General features: G+C 37.6%; 1 protein-coding gene across 3 annotated transcripts; it reads left to right on the forward strand.

Annotated features, from left to right (window-relative positions):
• Nucleotides 1–448: 448 nt before the first annotated feature.
• LOC6560515 lies at nt 449–19211 on the forward strand. 3 transcript variants are annotated; one of them, XM_001987184.3, is made up of 8 exons: nt 449–537; nt 792–863; nt 14543–15137; nt 15202–15311; nt 15719–15850; nt 15910–16240; nt 16303–18025; nt 18096–19211. In XM_001987184.3, exons 3-8 carry the CDS (start codon nt 14559–14561, stop codon nt 18416–18418), a joined length of 3198 nt encoding a protein of 1065 aa, XP_001987220.1. In that variant the 5' UTR covers nt 449–537; nt 792–863; nt 14543–14558; the 3' UTR covers nt 18419–19211. The 3 variants fall into 3 exon arrangements, with proteins under 3 accessions (XP_001987220.1, XP_032591255.1, XP_032591256.1); XM_032735364.2 differs by having other exon boundaries at nt 460–600; XM_032735365.2 differs by having other exon boundaries at nt 461–700.
• The last annotated feature ends 1122 nt before the right edge of the window (nt 19212–20333 follow it).

Genomic DNA, 20333 nt, shown 5'->3' on the forward strand with positions numbered 1-20333 from the left:
AAAATTGAAATCACTTTGAGGCGTTTATGCGAATGTAGAGGAAAGTAAAAAATGTAAATTATGTTTAAAGTAAATTATGTTTAACACATGAAAATAATTAGTTGACTTTCACAAACTAAACTAAACTATTGCCATTAAATACATCCATAACTGTAATTAAAAACTTTACACATTAATTAGGAAAGGCCTAAAATTCAACGACCTCTAGGCATGGTACAGAATAAGAATTATGGAATATAAGAGTGATTAAAAACAGTTACTCTCAAGATGGCGCTGAAGACACTTAATTATCAAATACGTACATACGAAATGCTCACAAGATGGCGCTGTTTGTCTAGCAACGGAGACATCGATATATCACGGTGGGATCGATATATTTAACAGTGGCTTAACAGCACGACGACAGCAGATAATGTCGTGTTAGTTTAACATTCAACTTCAACGGCCGATCGATCAGTCGAGTTTGAACTTCAACAGGTGTTAAAACGCATACGTTACGAGAGAAGCGGTTTTTCAACGGCCGCACACGAGATTTCGGTAACAAAAGGAGCAACAAACGGCATCGCTTGACTAACACAAAACAAAAAAACATATATAAAAGTATAATTTAAATTTAACATACAACTATTAAAACGTGACAAAATACAAATTTTATAACAAATATCCAGTAAAATTTGCACTCAAAAAATACTTAGCATATGTATGTAGTATAAGCAGTGCTGTAGATAAAACCTTCAGATTAAGTTTTGTGTTTGTTTTCGTTTGGATAACATTTCGTGTGTTTATTTTAGCCTATCAAAAACTTTTGGATTACTCCGCTACATTCGGGAGATACATAGAGGGAGAGAGAGAGAGAGAGAGAGGTAAGTGTAACATCCAAAAAAAAACTCAACATACAAAATTGATGGCAAGTGCAGTTTGGTGTTTTCAAGCCAGACATTGAATTTGAATTTGAATGAAAAATGGGGGATGAGATTTCGTCATAAGCATGCCTGAATGCAGTGTACGAGTGCGACTGCAATAGCAATAGCCAAGCGATCAGTGCAGAGAGCTGATTCGCTCTCTCGCACGTGCTTTTCAAGCCCGAGTCGCGCTAATGTGTATATGTATTTGGCTGTGTGTGAGTTGTCGTTGTAGTTGCTTGTCGTCTACCTACCTGTGGCTTCATTACCTGCCTGCCTGCCTTTTGCTGTGTGCCATATCTAAAAAAAAAACACCAAAACACGCACACACAAACACACACACACAGCGAGTTACTGCAGTGAGTATATAAGTGTGTGTGTGTGTGAGTCTATATTAAATGACACATAAATTTTCAAGTTAAGTCAGCATTATCTAAACAGTTGCCGTTTCTTAGCAGTAGTGGCCCAGATCTCCAACGCAATTTCGCAATATGATGAGTAGAGAGAGAGATAGACAGAGAGAGAGCCCAACTCTAACCTCACAAATACTTTCATACGATTACTCACACAAACACATGCACATTTCATGATGCAGCTAAAAGTGCAGCGATAGTTTTCTTGTTTTTTTTTTTTTTTTGTGTAGGGAGCGTTATAGATACTCAGTTGGCTAAACATTAACCGTTTGCTTGAACAAAAAGCGCGCAATTTCTGTAGCTTAACAAAAGTGCCGCACAGTAAGTGAAACGGAAAGCTTTCCTCAACATATACGAAGCTGGTATACTCTATCTTTTATTTTAACTGCAAATTGAATTGCTTTCCATTTGTTCCAAATTAAATATACATTAAAAAATAAAAAAAAATGTTTTTAAATGTTATTGAAATCGTTAAATTTAATAATTGTAATTATTTATGCATTTGAATAATATCTGTCAATTACCGAGCATTTGACAAAAATCCATTAATTTAAACAATTTTATTGACACTGTTTATAAAATGCTTTTGTCTGATTAATGTCGATACTGTTTTACCCTCGGCAGGGGTATGCAAAGGTAGATTACACATGTGTGTGTGTGTCTATGTGTGCTTGTGTGTGTGCATGTTTATTCCATTACTCTTTCCTTTCGAGTACTGCAGCGTGGCGAGTGCTATCGTTAAGGAGAGAGGGGAGAGGGATTCAGAAAAACCGGTAATGCATTCGAAAAGAAGTCACCTTCATATAGTAAAACTTAACTCAACTCGACTCGTTGCTAAAAGCAGCAAGCAAGCAAGCAAGACGAGGCAGAAGCGATCCGATCGCTGTAAAAGTCGAGCTGAATCGTAAGACCCAATACCCTGGCACCCATTTCCAGATACTATTTATTGTCTGACATTCACCGGTTGGTGGTTGCCAAGCGACAGCTGCAGCTGCGATATTATCATCAACTTATCTGCAATGCTATCTATCTTGAGACAATATCTGTATTTTTGGAGTTATCGAACAGCTGGAAAAATCTATTTAGTGTGCGGGAATGCACGACAGCCAAGGGAACGTGAAAATTTAAATTTTCTAGATTGAATTATTTATCTACTTCTCCCAATAATAACAAGTTAAACAAAAAAATGATATACAATTTTCTTGACTGAATTAATTATCTACTCTACAGAAAACCAAAAGATATATATTTATATAATTGTGTATGTATATACAAATATGTGCGTACATCAAAAATTCAAAACAAGTTTTAATGTGGATACTTCTATGATTTTAGTAAAATACATACAAACGCGAATATGTCTAGAATTCTTTATCAATTTCATGGCTGACTGAAATATAACAAACGAATAAAAACTTACGTACATATGTATATGTATATGTATATGTATATGTATATGTATATGTATATGTATATGTATATGTATATGTATATGTATATGTATATGTATATGTATATGTACATATGTATACATATTTATGTGCATGCTCGCAAGGTACGAGATATGAAATACTTATAACTTTTAGGAGGTGCGACATGATTACGTACGTTGGCCAGAGAGAAACGTGTATAGAAAATAGGTGTGTTGCAATTCCAAGAAAATAAATCTACAAGTATATTTTTTGTTTTGTATGCAAATTCGCTTACAAGTCGGTTGGGTTGCACAGCAAATCCTCGCTAAAGGCGGCAAAAGCGAAGTATTCATGATAGCCTCCTTTAATGTTGTAGGTATTTCCCTTGTCTGAAATGAAACGGAGTTGAGACCTTTCCATCAAACGGTGTTATTATAGCACTGGCGACATTATCTTATCTCGCCATGTTGCCATAAGCCGACACAGATACAGACACAGACACAGATACAGATAAAAGTTAACCGACTGCGTTTCGTGTGCTTGGCACTAATGAGGTCAGAGCACTCGGGTGCGACTCTAACTCTAACTGCAGCAACTCCGACAGCTCCCCCGGTCGCTTAACACCAGCGATTACAGTGGTAATTGGGTAGAGATGACTGTTGCCTGGTGCATCTATGTGGTAGTACTTGTGTCAACACAACAGCTCGTAAATAAGTTAAAAGCAAACATTGTTTGTAGCCAGGTGAATGGAGCGAGACTCGTCTCAGCGAGTTGAACTTCCATTTGGAGAAGGGCAGATCATGAGCAGTCTATTTAAAACTTTATGGGCCGCTTAACGAATTCGTCAAAGTGTCAGGCAAACATTTGGCAAAAGCTAAATGTTGTTCAGCGAGCTTGGCACTAACAGCACCAATTACAACAACCACAACAACAGCTTTAACTGGCAACTGGCAACTAGCAACTGGCCGCAGTTTTGTGTGTGGGCAAACTCGGTTAGTGGTTGTTGTTATTGTTGCTTATCGTAGTTGAAAAACAGAAAATTTAAGTGTCGGCACATGCGGCGTATGCGTAATGGCAACCACATCTGTGTACCCTGCTCCAAACAGGCACACACAACAGGCGTATTACAGTATTAGTAATTGAATGGTCTTTTAAATGTGTTAAGCGGCAAGCACTTCTATAAAACATTACTTTCCATTACTTTTTCTTTTCGATGGAATAGATATTAATTTTTCATCCATTCAATTGCTGATGTTTATTTTCAGTAAATGCATGTCTCGTTCTACAATTAGCTTCAAAACTTTTATAGAGGCTAAAGGTTATCTGTACATTTTAAATTTAATTTTAATTTTTTAATTTTTTTTCACAGAAAAATTTTATATTTTTTTCTATGAAATTCAAAGTGTATATTTAACAAATTCAGTGAAACAGACAATGATACTTATAAATAAATAATAATAAAACAGCTTCTATGAAGAAATGAAAAAACAGGACATACATTTTATTATTATTATGAATAAAATTATAGCTCGTATTAAAACAAAAAAAAACTAGAGTCATTCAGAATTCGACTGTGAAAAAAGTGAAAGGGGTATCTCATAGCTGAGCACCCAAGCGTGTCGTTTTCCAAAATTTGCCATTGTCTAATCAGAGAATTGGCACATGACTGTCATGCCAAAATTGTGGTTCTCTAAATAACAGAGTGTTTTTAGCGATTTTTCGAGATGATGTCATAAAGTCAGAAACTTACTGCAGGAACAGTACAAAAAGAACGCAGAGACTAAGCCAAGACCAAGACTATGGTCCGAAATGCATATATCCATAAACAGACAAACTATAGTTTATTGGTCTATCTACGTAAGCGATGTATATATGTATATATATATATAGATTTATTTAGCTATATATGTGTTAAATTGAGCGTGAAATTTTATAGCCGCATTACGACGAGTACTCGAATCGATACTGGTACGCATATTGAATGTGACATTTACCTTAACCCTGAGTTTAATCAATCAAGCCTGACTTCGACAGAGAGACAGATAGAGAGAGAGAGAAAGAGAGAGCAGCAATCATTAATCACTTTTTTCTGCAACAGTACCGCGAGTTCTTGTTGTGCACTCGAGACTGTTGAGCTGTTAAGCATTTCCAAGTGTCGAACTTGGACGTGGACACCATTCCTCTTTTTGGTTGGCTTCAATCTAACATCTGATCGAGGCAAGTGACAAACTCGGAGACCTTGCAACTGTTGCGTGACGCACGGCCAAAGCATTTCTTGTCAGCATACCCCTTAAAAGTGCATAGCTATGTTAGCACCGTAATTGAATTTCAATTGCAACGGATCTTAACTTTCACTGCCTATCTAAGCATGTAACACTTTATATATTTACGCAGGGCAAATGCATTTATCATTGACACTGTTTATTTCATGGCAAAATTCCACAAACTACTTATCGAGTTGAAAATATTTTTGTTGAAATGGCTTTCTTGATTGATTATCATAATTACATATATTTATTATAGTTATTCGGGCAATTTAAAATTCTAAACTTCATAATAATATAATAAGCATTTGCTTTCTTATAAAAAAGCGGCCTGAAAATCATTATAATTATGATGTCAATTATTACGAAATTGTATTTCTAATCTCTTTCTTTTCTTATATTCAAAAGTATATTTTAAAGTTGTATAAATATATATATGTTTTTTAATCGGATTGCTACTTTTAAAAGTAACTTTTCTTATTTAAAGTAATTTTTTCAAAAAGAATATATATTTTTCAGAACGATTTCTCTTTCAGATCGATATTTTTTGAGTGTTAATTTCCTTTAACTGGATATGTTGCATACAAAACAGTTGCTCATATGGAATTGACATATCAATATCATATATATGTGTGTGTATATATGTAAATACTTTCACGGCACAGATCATGATAAATGCATAAACTAGTATATTCGATTTAATTTAGTCTCAGTCATAAATAACGTATTAGGGCTGTAAACCGTAATGCTCTTATGGCCATAACGGAGGCGGTAGGCACTCAATCGGCCTGACATATGGCCATGTCTGACTCTGTGTGAGTCTTGCTGGATGGCTAATGAAATGCAACGATTTTGATTTCAGACGCAGTCCAAAATGCATAGGAGAGCGGAGTGTGTGGGGGGAGGCGTGGTGTGGTGTGGAGTTACGTGAAGCCGTCGTCTGTCTTTGCGTTGTTGGAGCCGGCAAACAGATACGTGCGGCGTGATTGGTACGAGGAATGTGGACGTGGCCAGCAGTTGTGTTGGCTTTGGCTTTAACTGTGGCTCTGACGCTGACTCTCAGTTGCGGTTCTGTCTTTGGGTTTTTGAGCTTTGTTGTTGTTGCTGTGCGGCGCACGCCTGCGTTTACAGCACCAAACAACAACAATGACATATAAGATTCAATTTCTGCACTTAATTAATTCAGAGATCGACGAATCTCTGATGTTTGTGTCTCTGGTACGGCATTCAACTTCACAGCATGCCAATGCTAATATGGCAAACCAACCCAAACCCCAGTGGAAGGGCAGGGTCCACAAATCTACACACACATATCAATATATATATATATATATATATATATATATATATATGTATATAGACACGCCTTAAAGTGAATTTAAATTTCATGTGTAGTGCACTGATAATGGCTGCAATTTGACAGCGAATTTAATGCGAGTCAATTGAGTGATAAATATTGAGTGTAGTGTGGAGAATATTAGCACGTTGACAACCTTGCTTAAGCTCCATCAATCGTTTGGTAACTACGTGCTGACAGGCGACTCAAGTGCTCGCCTGCCTCTGATGTATCCACATACCTAGCAAAAAATTAGCTTTGTTCTCAAAAATGAGCAACAACAACTAAAAAAGGAAAAAACTAAGGCGGCAACCAGAGAACCCTGCAACTGAGTGCAAAGTTGAATTTATTTGTCATTATCGTCAGTGCTTGAACGAAAACTCACACTCGAGTGTGGAAAAATCTGGTTTTTGTGTGCAAACAATAAAAACTGTTTTAAATGTGAGAATATTACGAGAAAAGCTTATTACCTACCCAAATGTCTATGTATGATCCGTCGCCCTGTTGGGGGTCAGGCAGGGCAACAACTCTACTAAATGGCAAAACAGATGTTTCAAGTACACATTAATTAACTGGAGTCGCTGCAAGGAACCGAAGCCGGTTTTTTTTATGTGCCTTAATTTATGCCCTACTTCCTGCCTTATAATTGATGTAAAAATACTATATTGCATAACAAAGCTCAATCACGTAATTATTTTATATGGATCGGTATATTAAGGCCCAAAGCAAGGAAGCGAACATTAATTGTGCATAAGTTATAAGAAAAAATCACTTAACGTTATTCTTGTAGCCACAAACAAAAAACCAACAAAAAAGGGAAAATCACAGGCAACTTTCCCAAGTCAGATAACAGAAAAAATAATGCACTTTATCAGCAGAATATTTCGTAGCAGAAAACGCTGGGCAATTGAAATTTTAAGCTCGATTAATCACATATGCCCGTCTACAATTTATATATTTGTTGTCTGCCCAGACACTGGACTTCCAGACCGGGATCATTCAACGATAAGCAAAGCCCCCCTATGTTGACAGCTGCCAGCGTCTGTCATATAAACAAAAATCCACACACACACACGCAGAATGTGTATACATTTACAAATGTACTCGTTATAATTTGTTAACAAACGCAGCGATCTTTATTCGTTTCGCAGATGCAGACAAAGACAACGTGTTTCAAGAAATTATATTGGGCATCCCTTGGGCAATCCTGTCAAATATGTCGAAGCAGAAATACGCTCTGCATAATTTAATTAAATGCACATGCTTTTTTCCTTATACAGTCGAAAATATAGTTTAAAATGGCAGTAGTAAAAAGGTGGTCTATAATTTATTTTTGTTTCACATTAACTACTTATGCTAAATACACGTTAACTTCAAAAATGAGATGGATTTTCAACTTAAAGAGTGCCCCGCATGGTCATTAGAATTTAATTATGTAGAGGACACGAGAAAGAATCGTTTTCTGGCAAGATTTGGCTGGTGACAAATGTTTCTGGAGTCGGTTTTTTAGGTAAAGACAAAGCTAGAGTTTTAAAAAACTATTAGTGCTCCATTTCCATAAGTTTTCTTTAAATGTGTGGCACTTAACACAGTGCCTTTAATTCAATATCGCAGCTTAACCCAACTTTTTTGTGACATAAAAAGTTTACTGCAAGTGTAAGAATGAATATATTTTTTTTTTTATTATTTCAACGTATATTTAATAAAGCTAACTTATATAACGTATAAATAAATGTTAAAAATGTCAATATTAAAAGGAACAAAGCATGTGACTTTAATTGAATTTCGCAGAGTGTATATTTCGAAATCACATGAGATGCGAACATAAAGTGAACTTTATCCAATTACAAATGGGCTTACCCAAAAAGCAAGAATTTATGGTTCAGACCTTACGAAATCACTTATCAGGCTGGTGGTTGCCACAAACTGAATCGAAAGCGCAATTCAAGCCTTCTTGACGGTTATAAAATATACTTCCTTTTCGCATGAAATGCTTTAAAATGAAATATGCAAGAATACACGTATTTCAGAATTTTGTTTCTTTGTGTCATTTATTATAATGAATTCTGTTTTGGAACTTGTTCACTTTAGCAGCAAATTACAAATAACTGGTTAACAACAATTTCGATTAAGAATTTAAGCCCGATGTTTTAAGCTGCATATTTAAGCCCAATTTATAACGCCTTGTGACATCATATTATTACAAGAGTTTTATACATAAGAAACAACTTTTGACCGCTAAATCGGAGTCAGAAATCAGAAAAGGGTAATCTCAAATTTTGTTTATCTTAAGCACAATTTCAATATAATAATTGTCTACAAGAGCAAGAAAGAGTTAATTGTTTGCTTGGCTATACGCATGTTATTATTAAGTAAATTTCTTCATTAGTTTTGTTTAACACATTGCGAGTTTTCTGCTATATGAATATACTATTTGTTGCCAATTCAAAGAAATTCGTTTTCGAAGTTGCCTTTTTATGGTGTGTGAGTGTTTTTTTAAATTCAGCACATGACTGCTAATCATCATTGTCATCAGCAACAGCACAAATAGCTCCATCTGCAGATGATAAACTGTGAACACTCAGGTTCAACATTTTATAGCCGCTTTTGGCATTTCACTATGTGCAAAAGTAACTTGAAATTGTTTTACCAAGAATTTCAAAACTCGAAAAAATTATCATCTTTTGTGGCTCGTCGTCGTTCTTTGAGTCTGGTTTTCAGCTTGAGTTAGTGACGTTTTTTTTTTTGTATTTTATTTTTATTTTTTTTTTCATTTTTGCTTTGACAGCAGCTGCTGCTCGAGAGTTGACTTTGGCTACTGCGGTCACCGTTTGCTGCTCCAAGTCGCAATTTCCAGCCGAAAACCAGTCTGGGCCATCTCTTCAAGCCGCTTTGTTGTTGCGGCTGCTTCAACTCAACTCGACAGTTTCCCCCTTTTATTTCTTATACTTCTCTCTTGTGTATCCATCATATGTGTGTGTAAGTGTTTGTGTGTGTGCTTATGTGTGTGGTCAAATGTCGGCATTTTTATGTGTACGCCGCCTTGAGCAATATTTCCATTGTCGGTTTACGCTTCTGCAACTCTCGTACGAAATATGTTTAAGCACAAAACTTAGCGTTGCAAAAATTATGAGTGTTGTCTGAATATACATATATATGTATATATATATATATATATAGTGATGGTTGTCTTCAGTCGCTCTACTGGGTGAATCCCCAAAAAGATATATGTCGAAAACTGGGTTTATAAGTATACTAATAAATATAAAACTTGTCATTTCATTCTATTTACAACTGTTTTTGAAAATGCTCTTTTGAGTGAACTGATTCTTCAGGTTTAATAACAATTTATATCTCGATGTCTGATCGCTGCTAATGAACTGTAAATAAATGAGATTAAGTCGTGATCAAGGTGCGCCAAAACCTGAAAGCAAAACGTGCACAATAGTAAAAAGAATTCTCATTTCTTAAAAAAAAAATATATATATATAAAATATATGTATATATTCGCCTTATTTAGATCCACAGACCTCGTCTTAACAGCTTTGCTGTTGCGGAATTACTTCCGCTGCATTTTGTGCGTTTTTAAAGGAACAAAAACAGATTGTTCTCTTTACAATATGTGTTTTCTACCTACCTGGCTGAAAACACATGTTGAAAAACGGTGAGTGGATTCACATTTCACTTCCTGTTTCAAAAACAAATACATGCACGCATTCGGTATACCCCTGGCTATTTTTGAACGAGACAGCTCAATCGAACACCCACACACACACACACACACACAGAGACACATTCCGAATGAATTAGTGGGTTCAGATGCCAAAACACAAATGTGAAATCTTAAGCCACTGTCAAGGCGAAACTACCTGAAACAGCTGGCTATCCTCACTAAACGGTCAATGGTTTTAGTTTTTTGACTCGAACAGAGACCTTGTGACGCATACACGCATTTAGTTGTTGTTGTGCCGTGTCTACTAGAAACTGTAACCAATTTCAACTAACACTTAAGAAGAAAAAGAAAAATAATGATCATAACGTTATTTGGTTAAATGGCACACCCAATTTTCAGTTGTCAACCGACTGCGCCCAAAAAAAATATTGTTGATAACTTTCATGGGGCAGTCACCAGCTGCTGCTGCTGCAGCCAGATGATATTTTGTTGTTTGTGTAATATGAGACTGTTGTTGTTGGCCTGTGGAGCGGGGCACAGAGGGGGCCCCCATATAAATGCGGGTGAATGTGACACATGGGAAAAGTCTATCGGTCAAAAAGCGGCGATCGTTCGACAGCCGTCTGTTGACAATAACCCAAGCTGACGCCTAAGCCGAGCATCGATTGATAAAATAAATATATAAATTCGAACTCATCGAAAATGCGCATTTGATTTTTCTTACCCGCCATCGAACAAAGCGTAGTTTTGTCAGTAACTTTCGACATACGATACTTTTGGCCAGATTTATAATGGTATCTGGTGATATATGGTCGATTCCGGTGCACGCACAATCAATTTGTTAATAGCCTGAAACTTCCTGGTATCATAGCTGTCTGCGTTTTGGGAAATGTACTCCATTCATCTATAAGTAATTGGAGAGTTCAAGCTGTGTTTTAGCCACACCTCAACTAAGGTGTAGATGAAAGCAGTTCGCTGTAGGCCAAAAAATGATTCATTTTATGAACAGTCTATTTTAGACAAAAATACGCCCCGCTTAAAAACGATTTTAATAGCAATATTTCCAAGTCTTCTTCTAAATGCTGCATATTCAAATGGCACACATAAAAGCTCTCAAATGATTCGAATTAAAAATCATTTGAGAAATACACATCAGGCATTTAATTAAGCCCTTAGTTAAATTTATACCATCAGTAGATCAAGCAAATTAATATTATTCATAGTAATCCAAATAAAAATCGAGAATACAAAATACGTGTGACGAATATTATGTTAGCTGATTTGTTCGTCAGGTATAAACCAATTATTGTTCTTATTTCTTTTTATTTAATTGTTTTTTTTTTTTTTAATTTTAAATAAATCAATGTTTGCTTTTTCGATTGATTTCCGTTGTTCGAAGTGTGCTTGCGCGTAAATTTTAAACAGCTAGTAGCTTAGGAATTTATATCAACTCAACTTAATTAAATGCGCAACACAGAAATCCACTTGGATGTATTTGTTCATATCTACAGCCAACTATATCCAAATAAAACTCGGGAGTAAACAAATGAAACGTAGTACTACGCTGAAAGTTACCTGAAAGCACTGAGACAGATAAGATAATTGAACTGGGAAGGTCTGCAAACATTGACCGAATCCGAGGAGAAGCAGCTGACATGCATTTTAGTTAGTATAAGAGTAACAGATGTGACCAGTGCCTAGTGGAGAGACAATCGCATATGATGAATTGTTTTGACTCATGATTTCCGACTCGAAACTGACTGATTTGCATACATGTACAAGTATGGCTAGTGCCAGTACCGGTTTTATATTTTCTAAACTTGAACACACACCAACACCAGCAACACCAGCAACAACAGCAGCAACATCAACTTCATTGCAATAGCAAATGGAATTAATTATGGTATCGTGTCGACGTGTACGGCGCCTGTGATCACGGCGCAGCTCCTCCATTGAAACACAGCCAAGCTCCAAGCATTGGCGACAATGTGACGCAGGCGCAGACCCAGTTTGAGCCGAAGCCACAGCCGAAGCTGCTCGCCGAATAGAAGTTCAAAGCAAGCTTCGTGACTCGACCAAATGCTGGCACTTTGCCCGACAGCACTTGCAGAAAATGCTGACCTAAAATTTGGAAGATCGTTTCAAGATTCAAAGCGACATGTTTGTGGGAAAACTTTTAATATTTATGAATTTGATATTTATGAATTAAATTTCCTAAATATTGATTCTTAAAATATGTTATATAAGGAACCATATCTTACTAAGAAGCAGCAATTCATGATTTGAATAATTAATTGTTTTGACTGTTTTTATTACTGGATTTACCCAGTCCTTGCAATAAATTTTGATTTATTTTTCCTATTTTTATGTGTTTTTTTTTTTTTGAGTGTAAGACCTAAAAACCTAAACACGTTTAATGCCGGTAAAAAGCGCACTTTTCCCTCTATTGCAATGGGGGAAACCACAGAGCGCTTGGCCAGCAGCACTGCATAGCCAGTTTGGCCCAAAATGTATCTGTAACTGCGACTTGAACTGCACACTTAAATCTTTGTTGTGTGTGTGTGTGTGAGTGTGTGTGAGCTGTCAGCCGGCGGCTAAAAAGTCACAGCGAGTGGGGCGTGTTGCCTGCATTTGAGTTGACACCCACGCAAATTGTGGCAGACAACTGCGAGCCTGGCCAAGACCAGAAAGCGATTTCATGGATAGACGATAAGTATCTCAACATCTACAACTGTGAGAGGTGTGCGCATACATACATGCATGAGTGTGTTTGTACGTCTAATTAAACGTCTTACATGCCAGTGGATATGCATACGTATGTACCTATCTATCCATATACACATTATAGACCACTCGATATGGACATACATTATAGATAAATGCCATTTTTTCATTTTTATTTTTCATTTTGTTTTTTGCGATTGCCGCCGCGAGTAATTTAACTGCGCATTTGCCAACAATGCTAGATAGTTTTGTGTTGAACATAAGAATATTACCCGACTTTGATTTATATATATACATATATATTTACTTATTTATGTGTCTGGCTTTATACCAAAATAACAGCAATGCATGTCGAGACTATTCCATTGGGAATTGGGCTCGTATTTCGAGAGAGAGAGAGAGAGCGAGTGAGAGCTCATAAAACACGATCTCAGCTTAAGTCGAACATAAGTATTCATGTATTGGGATACATATGTCACACTGATTAATATTTATGCATAGTTATTCATATTTTTATGGCTATGGTTTGCGTGCGAGGCGCCTTCGGCCATACGAAACTCTATTGAAATCAAAGGCAGGTCGTCTTTCCATACTTGTTAATTTGAACACGTCCCGAAATACAATTGTTTGTACATATTTCAAGCTTTTTCCCTTTGGCAACACTTCCAAATGGATATCTTATCAGTCTGTACTGATTAGGTCATCTATGACGTGAACTATTGGCGTGTAAACAGGAAGTAAAATTAAAGTAGAATTGTAACTGGCTATTTACCAAACAATACTCTTGATCTAAAAAGCAGCCACTCACGAATCGAGGTGATGCTGAGTAAAACACGTTTATTTATTTTTTTTTATTAAATGTGCACTTAATGTTAATGTCTCAATGTCGATGCACTGTTTAAGACCTTAAGCTTGGATTTTGAATTAACAATTTAGATTCACATAAAACCACAAAATCTGATTTGCATTCGCAATCGATAAATTACTCATTCAGAGCGGAAAGTACCTGACTCGCAATTGTGAAAAGAAAGTGATTGTTTGCGAAATCTTTCAAACCTTTTCTTTTTTTGGTTTTTGATATTTTTTCGTGTGACAAATTCTGACTAACATATTGAAAATATCCAAAGATTCATGCGTTGTTTATCAACAACAGCCATCGCCGATAAGCAAACAGTGCCAAATAAAAGCAGTTAAAATCCCCTTCGGCTGGTGAATGGTGCCCAATGAGATTAGCATTTGCAATTGAATCTTATGATGTCAACTCGTTCGCATCGAGAGACGTTAATTTAGTGTATCAATACCAAAAAATAAACATTTACCAAGTGCCTCATTAAGTGCGATTTCAGACTGTATTTTATGGCTACGCTGATGGGGATCGCGCTGTACGTCAGCACTTTTATCCGGTTGTTGAAATTCAAATAGCATTCTCAAAATCGTCTTCCCTGGGTGCGAAATGGATCCGGTATACAATACCACGAATCGTGGCTCTCTCATATCGTGCTCGTATTCGTTATTGTTGATTAAATAAACGTTTTTACCTCTTATCTACATTGCTGCGAATGTACAGATAAGATAAGCTACCACAAAGTGGTATTCTTTGTACCGCTATGAATGGTTGCACAAGCATGTAAGTAAGGGAACCTACGGGAAGTTGCAAGGTTTCCAGTGGAAACACCTCTGTAATTGATGCATTAAATAAAATTCACTTGAAAATAACCATTCAAAACTGTTAAAGTGATTTTCATGAATATTTGGACTATAGTCTACATTAAATATATAAATAAATTTATTGAAAATTATTTTCCCTTTCATTTGCAGTTTGAGAACTTAAAAAATGGGTCGCCCACCAAGACTGGTGCTGCTGCTGGTCATCTCACTGTGTGTGTTCCATGTGAGCCACTCAATCGATTCCCAGCCAGCTAAGGACGCCAAAGTAGCAATCCCCGATGAGCCGCTGAGCAATGAATTGTTTTCCGATGAGGAGATCGATACCAAAAACGCTGGCATTAAAATTTCAACGCCCAAGGTAAAGGAGATGCCCGTGGATACGACCACAAAGAGCGCCAAGAAGTCGGTTAGCATAACCACAAAGCAACCGGTTAGCGAGGAGACGCTCCAGGATCTGCTGGAAGCAGCCAAGCATAGTGTTGCCCTCGCCGAGGATCCGCGCTTCAATAAAATGCTGCCAGATCGCTTAAAGTTGGAGAATGCTACAAGCAGCAAGAACAGCACCGAGGAGAACTACGAGTACGATGAGGACGACTATGACCTATACAGCTACGGCAGCGCCGAGTTCGATGACGATGACGATGTCAAGGACACAACAAGTGCGCGTCCCAAAAAGAACAAGCCATCCAAGACAACCACACCCAAGCTGCGACCCATTGATGAAAGTAGCTCCAGCAAGCCAAAGGTAAGTGCTGCACTGCTGCTTCCATGCTATTAGAATCCCCAATCACAAAACAAAACACTTGCAGGCCAAGAGCGGCAAGCAAATCGATGGCGACGACAAACAGAACAACATTGATAGCGACTCAAACTACGAGGACTACGATGATGACGATGACGACGATGATGCCGACGACGAGTAAGTCATAAACATATTAATAACATTTTTATTTTTATTGCGCATAAGCATTTCTGATGAAGACGAAGGTCAGAGAGTTAACGAACTCGTAAAGTATACCTTCTTCATAACAATCATGAGTCTAAACTCCTTTGTTGAAAAAGTAAACCTCAAAAAAAGGACAAACAGTTTTGCTCATAGATCCAAATTTCCTAGTTATTTTTATGTGAAAATGTAAAAACTGTGTCATTCATAACCTAGTCATCAATCAGGAAATGACACTCTTTAATTCCATTTGTTATACATATATATATATATATATATATATAGATATATTGTATGAAAAATTACCTTGCACTTTGAAACATTAAAAATAAATTGAATCAAAAATTGATAAATTATAACTATGACAATTATAACAATTCCAGTGCTGATGATGATGACGAGTCGGACAAGCTGACGGATGAGGAGCAGGTGGTGTTCAGCGAGAATGTGCCTTGCCCCAGATACTGCTCCTGCTCACGCAACATTAACAGCTACCTGGTAGCAACATGCAGCAGGTGTGTCGAAAAGTCCAATTTTAGAAACAGATGGCATATTAAACTTGATTTTGTTTCAGACTGGATCCGGGTACACAGAAGTTTGGCTCGGATATTACCGATTTGGTGGTCACCAATGTGGGTCCGAAATATCCCATTCTGCTGGGTCCCAAGTTCTTCCAGCAGCTGGGCCTGAAGTTTGTTGCCTCCATCAAGATTGCTAATTGCACCATTGAATACATGCACCCAGAGGCTTTCCACGGTCTCGATGAGCTTTATTCAGTCAACATGACGGACGTTGGCCTGGCCATCATTAACCCAGATACTTTTGTCCTGAACAAGAAACTGCGCATGCTCACCATCTCTGGAAACGATCTGAGCGTTATGTCCACTCTCCATTACTTGCTGAAGGTTAGATTAAGAATCTCTGGCAAACAAATTTCTTTACTCACAATACCATTTTCCCGACACAGTCTTCCAGCATTGAGGAACTCGACTTTTCGCGCAATAACCTAATGGAGCTGAATCCCAGCGCATTTACCAAACTCTCCAATATCGTTTACATAAATCTGTCGCAGAATAATTTGCAAAAGATACCCGAGAAAGTTTTCGCAACAGTTGATACGATCGAGGAACTGGATCTGTCCTACAATTCGCTTAAGGAGCTGCCTGCAACCGTTTTCAGTGGTACGGCTCTATCGATCCTCCATCTGAAGTATAACACCTTTACCGGCGATTTGCACTTTGGCATCAAGGAGCTGCAGCAACTGGATCTGAGCTTCAATTCGATTACCCATGTGCATCACACCATGTTTGACAAAATGCCCGGCTTGACAAATCTGAATCTGAAGGGCAATGGCATCACCAAAATTCAGCCAGACTCATTCCTAACGCTGAAGAGCCTGCGTCACATTGACCTGTCCATGAACGAGCTGGACCAGATCTCCGGTATGATATTCTTCAAGAACTCCGAACTGGACGTTATCCGGTTGAACGATAATCCCCGCCTGAGCCAGTTGCCCACCGATGGTTTCATCAGCTACAATGGCTACTTCACTGTTTACTATTTGGACCTGTCCAACTGTGCCATTGGTGCTCTGGGACACAGGACCTTCTCGACTATGCCGCATTTGACAACGCTCAAGCTGGCGTGGAACAACATTAACAACTTGCCCCGTGCCACGTTCGCAAGTCTGACCAAGCTCATCGATTTGGATTTGAGTAACAATCTGATTACCAAGCTGGATGAGCTTTGCTTTATGGAGAACAACGAATTGACCAAACTAAATCTGGCCGGCAATCCCATCACCCACCTGTCAGTGCGCCTCTTCATGCCATTCCACCAGCTGCGATCTCTGGACGTAAATGACTGTGAACTGACATCCCTGATGACTGACAAACAGTTTGGCAGCGACTATAAGTTCTTTGAGACGCTGCGTTTCTTCAATGCGTCTGGCAATCTGATTGAAAATATCACAGTCGATGATATTAAAAGCTTTAAGAATCTGCGCTCATTGGACATCACACACAATCCACTGAAGTGCAATGAGGACTTCCAAAAGTTCATCATCTATGTGTCGCTGCATACTAAGACACTGGCCAAGAAGATGCCTCTGCTGAGCTATCTGGAGTTGGATGCGACAACCTTCATTGATGTTGAAACACAGGCTGGATGGAGTGAACTGGCCCAGGACGTGTGCAAGCACAATGGCACCTGGGGCGAGGAGGAGGACAGTATCGAGAAGCGCATTACAGAGAGTGAGAAGAAAGTGGACGAAGATGAGAAGAAGCTGCTCAGCGTTCTCGACAAGAGTGTGCTGGATAAGACCAAGTTAAGCAGCATGCAGAAGATCATGAAGGGATCGGACAGTGCTGAGGGAGTCAAGAGTAAAATCTCCGACAGCGAGGAGGAATTCATGAACAATGGTGGCGAAGAAAAAGATGAAAATGAGAACGAATACGACGAGGACCTAAATGATAGCGAGTATGATGATGATGATGATAGCGATGACGATGACGATGATGATGACGACGACAACGAAAAGCCGATCGACAAGAAGAAGAAGAAGAAGAACGACATTGAATCCGATTTCAAGAAGTACGTGGAAACCGAACTAAAACCCAAGATCAAGAATCACGGCCTCAAAGTGGAGGAAGTTGATATGACCAAGGAGACCGAAGACAAATTCCTGCTAGGTACGTGATAAATGCATATGCTAAATATTATGGATAATCTTTTTAATCGTTTCCTTCAATCCTTTTACAGGCAAACTTGGCATTGACAGCGACGAATTGAACAGTGACGAGGAGGAGATCATTATTGAGCGTGGTCACGTTTACTATGGCAACTCCAACTTTATTATACCAGGCCTTATTGTTTTGAGTTGCTTGGTGGTGATTCTCCTGGGCTTGGCCAAGATGGTGACACTGATTCTGCGCAAGCGTGGCGAGCGCTATCGCATGGCCATAATGGCGTCGAAGAACTCCTTTGTGTATCAGAAACTCACCGAGGACATTGTCAAGCCGCAGGTTAGCAAGGAAGCAAAACAACCAAAGGTGCACCGATATGCGCCCATCAATCAGGTCTAAGTCCGTACCGCAGCTCCCGGAACTTTATCGCGGGAGTCGAGTGTGTGTGTTGCGCTGTTTTCTTAATTTATAAGTTAATTCATAGTTAAACACGTGGAAATTGCAAAAAACAACATGAAATATAAACAATACATAAAACAAAAACAAATACAAAACCCGGTTCGGCTGGACTTCAAAACCCAACTCGAGTCAAGTTTAACCGAGCGCGTGAAAAAGTATTAGCAAAAAAAAAAAACAAACTGAAAGAAAATACTGAAAAACCCTCCCTACTCCTTCCACATTAATTATCTACCTATCGATATAGCAAATAGTTGTTGTTGTTCTTAATTCGGTTGCAGCCACCGATGGCAAAAGGCAGAAGTTGAGATCGTGTGCGAACAATTAGCAACCGTTTCGGAAGCAACGGATTTGAAACTGATTGCGTTCGCCGCATTATTTTTGTGTTTCTTCATAAAGCTTCTTTTTTTTTGTATATTTTTTTTTTGGAACAGTTTTGAAGATTTAGTGCCATTTTGCCGAAATTCATAATGTAATAAAATCACCGAAAGTTAGAGAGAGGGATATATATTTACATACTATATATACAAGTATTTTGTAAACTGGCAATCAGTCATATTGAAACGGTTTGGCGAAGTAGATCTGAACCTGTCAGATTCCTTAAAGATAACATTTGATTTCAAATCTGGGCAAGATAATACGTTAAGTCTTTTTTATTCTATATTCCTTTTAATTAAATCAAGCAAATGTTGGACTTTTAAACATATTCTGAAATCAATAAATTATTTTAACCAAATTGAACATAATCTTTATATATTATAGAAATACTACATACATACATATATACGTATTTTAATATGCAACTTCACAATAAAATATACTTATTTATGAATCGGAACTGGGGTATGCTTATCGATAAATTCACATTCAGCTGATACAAAAATTGATTTATTTATTAATATAAGCAGATATTTGTATGGTGAGATGTCAATTTCGTATGTTGAGTATCCAACGAGTTCTTCTGCCTTTCAAGTTTATCTTTTGGAATAATAACTGGTTGAGTTATTGTTATTGAACCATCTGCCAAGGCCCGTAATCTCGTGCTGATACCGCAGTTCTTCGGAAGTCTGTATCCACAATATGTCGAATTCCTTATCAAACGATTTTCCTTCGAATTTACACTCACAGCTATAGTCATTGTGTCCGACTTTCCATATACAGAGTGAATAGAGTATTTTGTTTGGCTTAACTTGTGTTTTCGCCGGAATAAAATGCTTGCGTCACTTCAAATGTCATATTCCAACTGAGTGCTGGGCTTAAGTGTTAGTAGTCAAGCAATTCACTTCCCTTCAAAATTTGCTGCCTCGACATATTCAATACATATTCAAGTATGATCTGTACAGTGCGAGCCGAAAAATTACGGTGGATACAAAATATGTATATATAAATATAAATATACATATTCATAAACATGTATATTTATATGGCATCTACGCTGCTTCAATAAAAATATATCATTAAGTTTGCAAGAAAACAACCAATTTTAAGCTGCGATTTACTTAAAGTTTCTTTGAGTGAATTGTTAGTTAAGTATTGTTTATAGCTTCAGCACTTGATGAACTGTTTGATATATAATTAAGTCCTTTCTTATGTTATATATGCATTCCAGATGATTTAAATTATATCCGTGCGCCCTGCGAGTCAAATTTGTCAAAAGTGTTTGAGTTTTCAGATGACACCATATTCAATCGTAGCCTTTTCATAATTTCCAGTGCGCTCCTAAAAGTATGCATCAGTCTTTGCTAATTGCATTTTAGCCAATACAACAACCAAAACGGTGTGTCATTGGTAAGTGCAAATGCTCAAAAGCATCCTGCAAAAATAACAAGGTAACAGGAAAAAAACATTTTTTTTTGGT

The sequence above is a fragment of the Drosophila grimshawi genome, unplaced genomic scaffold (assembly GCF_018153295.1).
Source record: "Drosophila grimshawi isolate 15287-2541.00 unplaced genomic scaffold, ASM1815329v1 contig_1369, whole genome shotgun sequence".
Classification (NCBI taxonomy): domain Eukaryota; kingdom Metazoa; phylum Arthropoda; class Insecta; order Diptera; family Drosophilidae; genus Drosophila; species Drosophila grimshawi.

Excerpts from the sequence above, each read along its gene's own strand:
- LOC6560515 (XM_001987184.3), top strand. The coding sequence starts at position 14,559 with ATGGGTCGCCCACCAAGACTGGTGCTGCTGCTGGTCATCTCACTGTGT. Across the intron at positions 16,241-16,302 it reads CTCTCCATTACTTGCTGAAG|TCTTCCAGCATTGAGGAACT; the intron begins GTTAGATTAAGA and ends TTCCCGACACAG. Across the intron at positions 18,026-18,095 it reads CGAAGACAAATTCCTGCTAG|GCAAACTTGGCATTGACAGC; the intron begins GTACGTGATAAA and ends ATCCTTTTACAG.